General features: G+C 29.4%; 5 protein-coding genes across 5 annotated transcripts; 3 read left to right on the forward strand and 2 right to left on the reverse strand.

The window, feature by feature from the left end:
* On the forward strand, window positions 1-1,949 carry BX663DRAFT_513508 (dihydrolipoyllysine-residue succinyltransferase E2 component). The gene is made up of 7 exons (XM_051528160.1): window positions 1-196; window positions 277-329; window positions 414-485; window positions 554-733; window positions 820-1,412; window positions 1,485-1,652; window positions 1,726-1,949. The coding sequence occupies exons 1-7, from the start codon at window positions 66-68 to the stop codon at window positions 1,858-1,860; spliced, it is 1,332 nt and encodes a 443-aa protein (XP_051381623.1). The 5' UTR covers window positions 1-65; the 3' UTR covers window positions 1,861-1,949.
* Window positions 1,945-3,784, reverse strand: BX663DRAFT_474800 (glycoside hydrolase superfamily). Its single transcript, XM_051524232.1, has 3 exons — window positions 3,629-3,784; window positions 3,436-3,572; window positions 1,945-3,351 (listed from the first exon to the last, which is right to left on the reverse strand). The coding sequence occupies exons 1-3, from the start codon at window positions 3,748-3,750 to the stop codon at window positions 2,066-2,068; spliced, it is 1,545 nt and encodes a 514-aa protein (XP_051381624.1). The 5' UTR covers window positions 3,751-3,784; the 3' UTR covers window positions 1,945-2,065.
* A 2,437-nt stretch (window positions 3,785-6,221) lies between these two features.
* BX663DRAFT_513515 (uncharacterized protein) lies at window positions 6,222-6,941 on the reverse strand. Its single transcript, XM_051528161.1, has one exon. It carries the CDS (start codon window positions 6,858-6,860, stop codon window positions 6,363-6,365), a length of 498 nt encoding a protein of 165 aa, XP_051381625.1. The 5' UTR covers window positions 6,861-6,941; the 3' UTR covers window positions 6,222-6,362.
* A 1,797-nt stretch (window positions 6,942-8,738) lies between these two features.
* Window positions 8,739-11,106, forward strand: BX663DRAFT_513518 (uncharacterized protein). Its single transcript, XM_051528162.1, has 7 exons — window positions 8,739-8,842; window positions 8,916-9,602; window positions 9,730-9,927; window positions 9,992-10,478; window positions 10,541-10,670; window positions 10,737-10,780; window positions 10,963-11,106. Exons 1-7 carry the CDS (start codon window positions 8,767-8,769, stop codon window positions 11,030-11,032), a joined length of 1,692 nt encoding a protein of 563 aa, XP_051381626.1. The 5' UTR covers window positions 8,739-8,766; the 3' UTR covers window positions 11,033-11,106.
* Window positions 11,107-11,535: 429 nt separating this feature from the next.
* Window positions 11,536-12,442, forward strand: BX663DRAFT_513522 (uncharacterized protein). Its single transcript, XM_051528163.1, has 4 exons — window positions 11,536-11,670; window positions 11,769-12,149; window positions 12,243-12,274; window positions 12,354-12,442. The coding sequence occupies exons 2-4, from the start codon at window positions 11,890-11,892 to the stop codon at window positions 12,404-12,406; spliced, it is 345 nt and encodes a 114-aa protein (XP_051381627.1). The 5' UTR covers window positions 11,536-11,670; window positions 11,769-11,889; the 3' UTR covers window positions 12,407-12,442.
* The last annotated feature ends 58 nt before the right edge of the window (window positions 12,443-12,500 follow it).

Genomic DNA, 12,500 nt, shown 5'->3' on the forward strand with positions numbered 1-12,500 from the left:
ATCCCCCACTATTATTTCTTTCAATTTTATAAATATTTATATACACACATATACATACATATATAATGCAATACTCTCGTGTGTCGCCACTCGCTTTTAAACTAGCTCGCCTTTCAAATGTGTCTGCATTGCGTCATGTTTCTCAAGTTAGAAATTTACACATTCAGGTTCCTGCAGCTTTATATACTGATTCAAGGTAAAATAGAAGCACACCGAAAAAAAAAACAGAGGGAGAGAGGAAAAAGACAATGTGATCTTAAAAATAATAATAATTAGGAAATCCAATATACTTCAAAAAGGTCTTTTCATGAATCAAATTAGAACTTATGGTATTCATTAGTGTATAGACAATGTATGTGGGGAAAGAATAATATTATTAACTTATTTGGGCTTTTTTTTTTTTTCTTTTCCAGCTGATAAAGTCGTTAAAGTTCCTCAAATGGCGGAGTCTATCTCTGAAGGCACTCTTAAGCAATGGGTTAAGCGTAAGTATGAGAATAAATTATTAATATAAAAAAAAATTGCAAGTATTAAATGGAATTTTTTTATTTAGAGGTTGGTGATTTTGTTAAACAAGATGAAGAAGTAGCTACTATTGAAACTGATAAAATTGATGTTACTGTCAATTCTCCTGCATCAGGAACCATTGTTGAAGTATATGCACAAGAAGAAGACACTGTTGCTGTTGGTGCTGATTTCTTTAAATTAGAAATTGGTGAAGCACCTAAAGAAGGTTTGTAGAAATGATATTTCATGGAGGGGAGGAAAGAGTTCTTATATATATATATGAATGATTCAATAATATGGCATAAAATATAGGTGCTGCCCCTACCAAAAAGGAAAGAGTATCAAAACCTATAGAACAAGAATCCAAGAAGGAAGAACCCAAGATAGAAGAGCCAAAGAAGGAAGAGCCAAAGAAGGCAGAGCCAAAGAAACAAGAAGCACCTGCTACTCCTAAGCCTGCCGCCTCTTCCTCATCTACCTCTGTCTCAAATGAAAAGATATATGGTAATCGTAACGAAACACGTGTCAAAATGAATCGTATGCGTCTTCGAATTGCAGAACGTTTAAAGCAATCTCAAGATACCGCTGCTTCATTAACTACCTTTAACGAAATTGATATGACGAACTTGATGAATTTACGATCCGAGTATAAGGACGCAGTTATCAAGAAGCATGGCGTAAAATTGGGTTTCATGTCTGCCTTTGTTAAAGCTGCCGCTGTTGCATTGGAAGAAATTCCTGCTGTGAATGCATCTATTGATGGCAATGAAATTGTATACCATGACTATGTTGATATGAGTGTTGCTGTCTCAACACCTAAGGGTCTTGTCACGCCTGTCTTGAGAAATGTGGAGGACATGGGATTTGTTGATATTGAAAAGACAATTGCTGAACTTGGTAAAAAGGTAATAACAAGTAAAAGAAGATAGAGATATGATTTAAATATTTAATATTTAATATTGTTAAAAAAAAAAAAGGCCCGTGATAATAAAATTACTATTGAAGATATGGCGGGTGGCACATTCACGATTTCTAACGGTGGTGTCTTTGGATCACTAATGGGTACACCTATTATTAACTTGCCTCAAACTGCAATCTTGGGTATGCATTCTATTAAAGAAAGACCTATTGCTATTAATGGAAAGGTAGATATTATTATTTTTTTTGAAGTGTAAAAGGACAACAATTTTTTAATATTCTATTTTTTTTTTTTTTTAGGTTGAAATCCGTCCTATGATGTATGTTGCCCTTACTTATGACCATAGACTTGTTGATGGTCGTGAAGCTGTTACATTCTTGGTTAGAATCAAGGAACTTGTTGAAGATCCTAGAAGACTTCTTTTAGGTGTTTAAAAAAAAATTGTATACATACAAAAAACAAAACAAAACAAAAATAAAAATTTATTTATAATACATTCCCATTTAAAAAAAAAAAAGAAAAAGGACGATAATAGATAAGATTTTATTTATAAATAAATATGTGTATAATAATAAAAAAGAGAAAGAGAAAAAAAGTGAATCGAAAAAATAAAAAATACAAGTAAAAATTAGAGTATGTTTATGTGCAGGAACCAATTAGTTTCCAAACACCCCATGGATTATCAGTAGGACGTTCATTTTGAGTCCACCATTGAGCCTTATAGATCTTACCATTATAAGAGACAGTAGTGCCTCCGGTATAGACAAGACTAGGAGACCATGGAGGATTAGAACTACAATTGGTAGAAGAGGTAGAAGTAGGAGCATTAGAAGATGTAGTCCTTGATATTATTGTAGTAACAGAAGAAGAGGAGGAGGAAGAGGGAGAAGAAGAAAGGGTAGATGTGATGGGAGTAGGACTAGGATTATTAGAGAGTATAGGAGCAATGGCAGCAAGAAGTTCACCATTATCTTGTTCAATAGACCAAACGAAAAAACCAGCTAGACCTGTATTAAGTGCATATTGAGTCTTGATTTGAAGAGAGCTAGGATCATCATAGGAGATAAAGACCTTTGTACTAGGGTTATATAACCAAGGTGTTTGAGTATGTTTATCAAAATTACGGATCCAAGGGGAAGCGGCAGTAGTAGGAGAGGAGAGAATACCCTCAGAACGCATGTTAGTCCATCTCCAGACACCAGAAAATGAGGATGATTCCTTTGAACAGTAAGGATTTGTCCAAGGGCCATCCAGAGAATCACCCTTTGGAGGATTAGAAGCGACTGCAGGATTGTATTGAGTTGTGGGTATATCAGAGACAAGCAAAGTTTGAGAACGACCATAAAAGGGTATACCTGCAGCCATCTTGTTATAAGGGACACCAGCGGCTTTCCAACTTTCAATACCTTCTACGAGACCAGCGGGGTAACCCCAACCTGGGGTATTATGTAATGGAGCATTTGGACCACTTGTCGAGTTCCAGGCACCATTGACATCAAATGTCATGACATGAAAACGATCAACATAAGGGACAAAACCCGAGACATCCGTAACTGGTGTAGCGCCACCAAAGGGGGTATTATGAACAGCCATTGTTATCTCCTTGTAGTCATTAGGGAAATTAGAATTCAAAGCCGTACGAAGTTCCTTGATAAGCGTTTGAAGATTAGCAACATCGTCATTACTGACAGCATTACAACCAGGACCCACCCCATTTGGGTATTCCCAATCAATATCAACACCATCTGTATTGTATTTTGTGATAAAATCAATGTTCCATTTAATCCAAGCTGCACGTTTTGATTCAGATGCTGCCATAGGAGAAAATTGAGTCGAACCAGACCAACCACCAACACTAGCCATCACTTTAGTACCTGCAGCATGTGCCAATGAAATGAGTTTAGGAAATCCATATTGAACGTAATCTGTATTTATATAAAAAAAAAAAGAAAAAAAAAGACATTTAGTTTCTGTGTAAAAGAGACTACTATAGGATCCCTTCTACTTACCATCAAAAACACCACTGTCTTGCCAGGTTGGAGTAGTATCTGTGTTTTGAACAGCAAAAGCATAATAAACATGAGTATACTTGGAGAAATCAATCTTAGATGGAGTATATCGTCCATAAAGCCAATTCGGAAAGTAACTATATATGTATATAATTAAGTTTATTTTTTTTCTTAATTGTGTAGGATAACTTACCCTACTAAAACCTTGTTAGAAGGAGCAGCCCGAGCAGCAAGACCGACAGGTTTAGCAGATGAAATATCCAACAAACAAAAAGCGGCAGCAGTAATTGAGACTAAGATAGTACTAAGCTTCATTGTCTTGAATTTAAAATGGAAATGTGTATAAATGTATATATTTGTTGTATAATGAAAAAAAAGAAGAAGATGAAATCGTGTTCTTGAAGTTCCTTTTTATATTAAATTGAATGTTGTTATCATGAGAATTTTGAATTCAGGGCCAAAAAAAAAGGTAACTTTTTTTTAGGGACCAATTACCATATTTTAATGCTACTTACTTCAGGGTCAAATTTTTGAAAATGTGTAACTCGAAATAAACTTATTTTTTGCTATATTAGTATTCAACGGTATTACATGATTATTATAGTAACCATTTTATACTACATGATCATATAATCAAATGCATAATCCTTAAGTAATAATAATAATAATAATATTTTTTTTTTTTTTTTTTTTTTTTTTTTTTTTTTTTTTTTTTTTTTTTTTTTTTACTTTTTCGTCTTCTATACTCTTTAGGTCAGCTGAAATAAAAAAAAATATGCTATACAGTCTAGATAGCCTTTTGTTATCAATGTTTGTGTGAATAACAAACAAATTGATTCCGAGTATCAAGTCAAACACTTGAACAAACTAGTTTGTCTCATTATTCATGATTTCATATGAAGCAAAGGAAAGTAAGAAAATAAAAAAAAAAAATAAACGATTGATAAAGACATTGATTCTTATGGACTCTTTATTCATTTCTTTTCTTTTTTTTGTTGTTGTTGTTGTTTTATGAATATATTTGGGGATTTAAAGATATATAATTACACTGTATAATAGCTATTAATCTATATCTAGACTTTACATATCACGAACGCTATATATTAATATCTTATAGCTTTTTTTTTAGAGACTAAGAAGGTAAGTATCATAATATAATAGGGTATTTTGAAAGTAAATTATGATAAAACAAATATTATATGTTTATGGGCTTGTGATTATTATATAAGAAGGCTTTTTTTTATACACATGTCTATCTAAATGATAAGAACTAACACTTTTATTTTCTTGTTTCAAAAGTTAATATCTGATACTATTACCAAGTTTGAAATTATACTTATGCCATGGAAGGCATGCATGTGTATTACCTTGATCGATCATTCCACGGAATCTTAATTTATGTTTCTTTTGTCTTTTATGTCATTGTATTAATATTTTTTTTTTTATGTGTGCCTTTGGATATGATTCTAAATCTAGTTTTACGTCCTTTATTATTATAGTTTGAAAATATTTAAGCTATAATACAACATAATAAAGAGCCCTTTCATTCATAAAAATATATGCTTTACATAAAAGAGTGTCATATCAAGACAAAAAAAAAATATTTATTTGCAAATGTCTTTTACATCACATTATTTTGTAAGCGTACTTTGCATAACGTCATTATTTGTTTTTTGTTTTTTTTTATCTTGTGGAATTCTATGTGTCCATGGAACATTTGCAAATATTTATTGCTATTGTTATTATTATTTTAGCAGCGTACCTACTTGTAAGCTATTTCAACTTCGTATACACATTTACAATGCATTATTAAAAGACGAGACACAAAACAAGTGTATTATAAAGCAGAAAGGTAAGTATGACAATATGTAATATTGATTACATGAGTAGAGGTTTCATATATTCTAGTTTTTCTAAACAATTAAATAATAGAGGTCATCTTCTTGTCCAAATATTCTTGCATTTCCTATATTCATTTTCTTGACATACACAAAGAGTTTTAATGTGTCACTTGCTTTTAATTTTTTTTTTTTTTGATTGTGTCTTTCAAAAACAGAGCTATTCCAAGTCTATTAAATATAAAGTTAACTATTTGTATACATACAATAGAGTTAGAGCCAAGTCTGTGGAGGAATAACAGGACAGGACAGTAATTCTATTTTCTTGGCATATAAAGCAAATTTATAATCATATTGAGTAGTCAAGTAATATGTTTTAGACATTAAATATAAATAGTAAAATGATGAGTAAAAAAAAAAAAAAAAAAAATGTAATATGCATACACATCTGTATAAATTGCCGTTCTTAAGCAATTAAGCATATCTTGCTAAGAAGGTATGAAGAATAAACCTCTATCATACGACTATTACCTTTGTTATTGCTGTAACTAGTATAATGAAGAAACGTACATGATGTGTTTAATATGCTCTATTTATAGTCGATTCAGGTCATTATACTTTTTTTTTCTTTAACGTTCAACCATGAAAGTTACTAGGAGAAAGAGTGATGCTGATATAAAAAAGATACTCAGAAAAATGATGTCAAATAATAAGTGCATATTATATGCATTTAATTTATAATATTTTCTTATATGTACAATTTTAATAATTTTGAATCATTATTTTTCAATTTGCGACAGGTTAGTCAGATAAACTAGAACGCAGTAAGAGGCCCTATAACAAATGTGCATTGAAAAAAGAAAAAGACGATGATAGTTTATTGTATTTTATACTTGCAGAAAAGCAAGAAAAAAAAAAGATAGAGTATACATATTAAAAGAAAAAGGGGCAAAAATGTTTATTATTTATTATTATTATATTATGTAAAGAGTATTTTATTGCTATTATGAATCATAAAAAGTTCCAGCTTTTTATTTAATTCTACATGCACATCTGTACAAGAAATTTTTTATTATTTCTTCCCTAGATTTAAGCGGCAGTGCATGGAGTAAGACTTGTTTTAATCGTTCGCGATGGATATTGTTCTAATAAAGCTTCAAATTCTAACGATTTCTCAGAAAGTGTAGATTTTGGTGACAGAGAAGAGGATGATTTGTTATTAGATTTTAAAGGGAAAAAACTGATAAATTTGATTAGTGGTTTAGACTTTGCTTTACTTGAAGTCATAATGTCAGGAATTGATAGTTGAGAATGAGTTCTCGTAATAGAGGGCCTTCTTTGTCGTGTAAATAATGAAGTAATTGACCTTGATCTAGAATGAGTTGATGATGGTTTTTTCGCATTTTCGTTTGTTTCTACAAGTTCCTTTTCTGAGGCATAATTTTCTGTTTTTGTTACTGCCATCATAGATCGATCACTTTCGCTTGTTTTTTTGCGTAACAAGGGTGGGTATGACTCTAAACCCATAATTGGAAGTGATCTTGAAGAAGCTGATGATGATTTTAAGGGCTCACTTTCTACTAACATGATATTGGATATATTGAAAATGAAGTAAAAATAAATAAAAAGATAAAAAAATAAAAATAAAAAAAATAAAAATAAAAAAAATAAAAATAAAAAAAATAAAAATAAAAAAATAAAAATAAAAAAAATAAAAATAAAAAAATAAAAAAAATAAAAATAAAAAAAATAAAAATAAATAAGAATAAAAATAAAAAAGAATAAAAATAAAAAAGAAAAAAGAAATATATTTATTTATTTATTTATTTTAAGAACTAAAGAGTAGTAGCAATAAGCTCTATTTTTATAATATTTATTTTCAGACAGGTTTTAATAATTCCCTTTATTTTAAAACTAGCAACCCGCGTGCACTAATTTTTTTTTTTTTAACTTATTTTTCTTATAAAAGAAACCATAAGCTTTTATATTGAAATAAATAATTATAAAGAAGCATAGACCAGTAACGAAGTTAACTAAAAAGACATTATCAATTATTTTTTTTTCTTTAATAAAAAAAAAGTAAAGAAAAGAAAAGAAAAGCGTAGAAACATCGTGTGTTATGACATTTGAGACATAATGAGCGATCGTGTAAATAAAAGGCTCCTAATTTTTTTTTTTTTGTACCTTTTATTTTATGGTAAAAGACTTGTTTTTTTTGAAATATGTGAGAATACAAACAATAAAAATGACTACCTTTGTAAAATACCTTGTGGGGGTGGTATGTATTTTTTTTTTTTTTTTTACATGTATATAGCAGGTATTTTTATTTCTTTTTTGGAGACACGTTGCTGAATATACCAGGATATAATATATAATTTATATTAAATTTTATACATTTTTGGAAATTTTGATTTAGATTTTTTAGTAAATAGCGTGTTGTTGTAATGCTTAATATCGTTGCCAATAAAAAACCGTTTACCGGAATCACCTTATTATATAATAATACCCTTTTTTTTTGTATATATATTAAACAGGTATAGCTAAACTCTACTATCCTATCCTAATGTCCTGAATTAGATCTATGTGTATTTATACTATATATGTATATACCTTTACTTCTGTCCCTACTGTAATGTAATTTCTGGTTATATCTTGGACGATTTTTATTTTTTCGCTACAATAGTATTTGAAACACGACCATAGTTTGCTAATAGTAATTAAAGAGTTTAAAATAGAGGCCAAATTTTAATAATAAAGGCTTAAATAGAACGCTAATAATACTAATAAGAACTTTACCATCAAAAATGTCAAAGAAATCATAAGTCGAGCAGATTATTATATTGTGTGGTTTTTTTTTTCAAGAGTATGCAACAAGCTAAAAACTCTTTACAAATGAATAAAAATTCTTATATTCTTTCTAAATGTTGATGGTATATCTCCTAAAAGTATTGGATAAAAGATATACCTAATGTATTCTGAGACTTTATTCTCTTTCCATTTATCCGTTCTTTTTTTTTTTTTTTTTTTTTTTTTTTTTTTTTTTTTTTTTTTTTTTTTTTATCTCATCAAAGAAACAAGCATTCCAAGTATATCAAGTATTCATCTATTAAGCAAATTCTATGGTTTATTCGACGTTATAAACTTAAAAAGTAGAAATTTTGCATCAGATAACAACAACTATACAAAGAAGGTCAAAATCAAGAAGCAATAATGTATATCTTTAAATGCAATATTCATATAATATAGATTAGATATCAAGAAAAGAGCGGTCACCTTCCTTTAACATGATGATATATTAACCTTAAACTAGAAAGGAAAATGTGGGGAGATGCAGATTTATAGGGGTAATATAAGCAAAATCATTGATTGCTGTCGTACATAATGTGGGAAATCAGAACTTAAAACTCATTTTATAAATATTTGATAAGTCTATTTTCTTTTTTTTTTTCCTCTTTGAATACATACATACAAAATAAAATAAAATAAAAGAGAGATGACTACACCAAGCAGAAGATTAGAAGTAATTAAACATCATCTTAATCCAAATGATAAGCCTCACTTTGAAACATGTAAAATCTTAAAAGCATGCTTTAACTAGCAAAAAGAAAAAGAAAGAAAAAAAAAAGTAACGTTATAATATAGTACACATGAATAGAAAATCAGACGAGGTACCATATGTATCAAAATTAGATCCTTTGAGTTTTCTTTTACGAAGTGCTATGGTGCATACTCATAAAACAGCCATTATTCATCGAGAACAATCATATAGTTATTTACAATTCTCTGAAAGAGTTAGAGCACTTGCAAATGTACTCATTCATACTTTTAACGTTAAACCAGGTGATCGTGTTGGTATTCTTTGTCAGAATATTCCATCTTTTATAGAAGCACAATATGCTGTACCTGCTATTGGTGCCATAACAGTACCTATGAATACAAAGCTTGCTGCAAAGGAAATAGAGTATGTCAGTGAGCATTCAGGTGTATCGGTACTGATTGTACAGCAGGAGTTACTAAATAGAGTCACGGAAAAGATCAGATCATCTGTCAAGTTAATTCAGGTAGCTGATTCAAATGATCCTAATACAGATCCTTACGAAATATTATTATCAAATACTGATAAACGTTTATCATGGAATGACTTACCAAGATCTCGCGATGAAAATGATCTTATTTCAATTAATTATACATCTGGTTCTACGGGTAAACCAAAGGGCGTCATGGTATCCTTTCGTGGAGCCTATATGATGGCACTTGGGATGGCTGTTCATGTAAAACTCGCAGTAGATACTGTCTATTTATGGACTTTACCCATGTTTCATTGTAACGGTAAAAAAAAAAAAAAAAAAAAAAAAAAAAAAAAAAAAAAAAAACTTCAATAAATTCATATTTATAATAAGGGGAGAAGGTTTTTATCCTAAATTTAACTCAACTCATCTATCTATTAATGCTTAAGGATGGGGATTTCCTTGGGCAATCGTAGCTGTAGGAGGAACTCAAGTTATGTTGAATAAAATAGATTATACACTTATTTGGAAATTATTAAAGAAGCATGGAATTACACATTACAATGGTGCTCCTACCGTTCAAAATGAAATTTGTAACCATGAAGATGCTACTCGATTAAATCATCCTGTATATGCTTATAGTGGAGGTTAGAATAGATATATTTATTTATTTTTCAAGTGAAAAAAAACTAAACTAAACTATACGGATAGGTTCGGCTTTACCGAGTGTATTAATTAAACGTATGGAAGCCTTGAATCTTATACCTACACAAGTCTATGGACTTACTGAAACTTATGGACCTGCAGTCTTTACTTATGATCATCATACTTTATCTGATTACACAGAAGAAGAACAATATAAGCTTTTGGCTAGACCTGGATTTAATATTATTACTTCAGATGAAGTTCGAGTTTTGAATGTCAATACTGCTCAAGATGTAAAGCCAAATGGTAAAGAGATTGGTGAGATTTGCTTTACTGGGAATCTTGTGATGAGAGGATATTATAAAAATCCTGAAGAAACTAAAAAGGCCTTTAGAAATGGTGTTTACTGGACGGGGGACCTTGCTGTTAGACATCCTGATGGCTCTATTGAAATTGTAGATCGTAGTAAAGATGTTATTGTTTCTGGTGGTGAAAATATTAGTTCTATAGAAGTTGAAAGTGTAATCCTTGAACTAGATGAAATATCCGAATGGTAAATGCTCTTTATATATGTATATAAAGTTTTAAAATGATTAACAAAGAAGATAATGATAGCGCTATTGTTGCTGGTCCTGATGATAGATGGGGTGAAAGACCAGTTGCCTATATTGTGCTTAAAAAGAATAGAATTTTAGATGCTCGATCAGTTATTAACCATTGTCGAAAGTGTTTAGCAGGTTATAAGGTATATAAATAAAACTAAATATTTAATATTATAATCTTATTTAATAATAACAAAAAAAAAATGTAGTGTCCAGACAGAATCATTTTCATTCATGATATTCCCAAAACAAGGTAAGTAACCTACTATCGTCATTCAAAGATTACGTGTATTGATAGCTTTTATTATATAATACACGCATATATATATGTACATAATAGTACAGGTAAGGTTTTCTTTTTATTCTTGAGGAGAGGGGGGGGGAAACAAAACTGCCACTCATTCATAAATAAACTAACTAACTGTTTCCATTTTATATAGGAAAAGTACAAAAGTTCAAATTACGAGAAAGTTTGTGGGCCAATTACAAGAAGAGAGTAAACTAATAAAGTACATTTTATTCATCTTTATAAATAAATCTATAATGCATACGGGTTTTTTTTTCTTTCCTTTTTTTTTTAGAGTTATCTTTGCCTTAAAATTCTGACTATCATATCATTTCTTTTATGAGTAATAATAGAGAAGAAGACAACATAAGATGTAGTTGAATTTATAGAAACTTCTTCTACAATGTGTATGTTCTTTTATAAATATTTCAAATAGCATCTATTGTACCCATTGTCTTTGGTTCAATTGTTTCTTTAGCATTTACAAGTTCTTTGAAACTGTTGATATCCCATGGTATATTTCCAGTTTTTATATAGCGTAGCATCTATACAAGATAATATTAAGTTCAAGTAACTTGCTGATTTGTTTTAAAAGAATACAGCGATTATATTATTGTAATGAAGTTGCTTGAATAAGAGATGAATTACAAGTCAGATAAAGTTTCAGATAAATTTTTTATTTTATTTTATTTTTGTATTTAAAATAAAAAAAAAAGGGTTCTTTATTATTTACCTAATTTCTTTTGTTTGTTATTTATTAAATACATTTATTTATATTCATATATTTTATTTTTTCTTGATTAAAACAAAATAAAAATAAGTCAATATGAACGATTCCTTGCAGCAACAGCAAGCAGGTAATAATTGATTATTGTTATTTCTTTTTTTTTTTTTTTTTTTTTTTTTTTTTTTTTTTTTTTTTAAAAAAAAAGAAAAAGTTTCTTACAAAAAGAAGTTCTATTATCATAGTTCCACAGCAGCATTCAAATGCTACAGCACAACATAATAATGAAGCATCTAGGTCTCCACCTGCTCCACCTCCATCCTATTATGAAAATACAGCTTCATCAAATAACATGCATAATCTACCAGGACAAATATATTATCAACCACCACCTCAGACTGCAACATACCCACCTCCTCCTATTCAGCAATTATCTGAACAACCAGCTAGTAGAAGTCGTGTTATTGAATTTTATTCACCACAAGATAATCGAAAGCTTGCAATTACAAGACGTTTAACTTCCTGTTTTTGTTGTGTAATTATTCTTGCTATTATTATTGGCTTAATAGCTGGATTAACTAGACAGCGTCGCAATAACAGATACTGTGAATGGTAAGCATTCTATTTTATCAAACAAGACAAGAAATCTTTAAACTAACATAGAGTTTTATTTTATATGTATATATATATATATAAAAAAAAAAGCCAAACAGACTCGGATTGCGTTAGTTTATATGGTATAAAAAAAAAAAAAAGAAAAAAAAAAAGATAAAAAGCTAAAGCTAAAAAAAATTGACTTCTCAACTTTATGATTAGGTCCGGGAGTTTATTGTTATCAAAATTGTGATTGCGCTACCAGATATCTTTAATGTACATAATAAATTTCAACTGACATAATTAAAAAAAAATGAATTTTTGACATTTTCATTTTATGGCTATTATGGAATGAACTATTTCATTCCA

This window comes from Cokeromyces recurvatus, assembly GCF_025118155.1.
Source record: "Cokeromyces recurvatus strain NRRL 2243 chromosome Unknown BX663scaffold_17, whole genome shotgun sequence".
Classification (NCBI taxonomy): domain Eukaryota; kingdom Fungi; phylum Mucoromycota; class Mucoromycetes; order Mucorales; family Mucoraceae; genus Cokeromyces; species Cokeromyces recurvatus.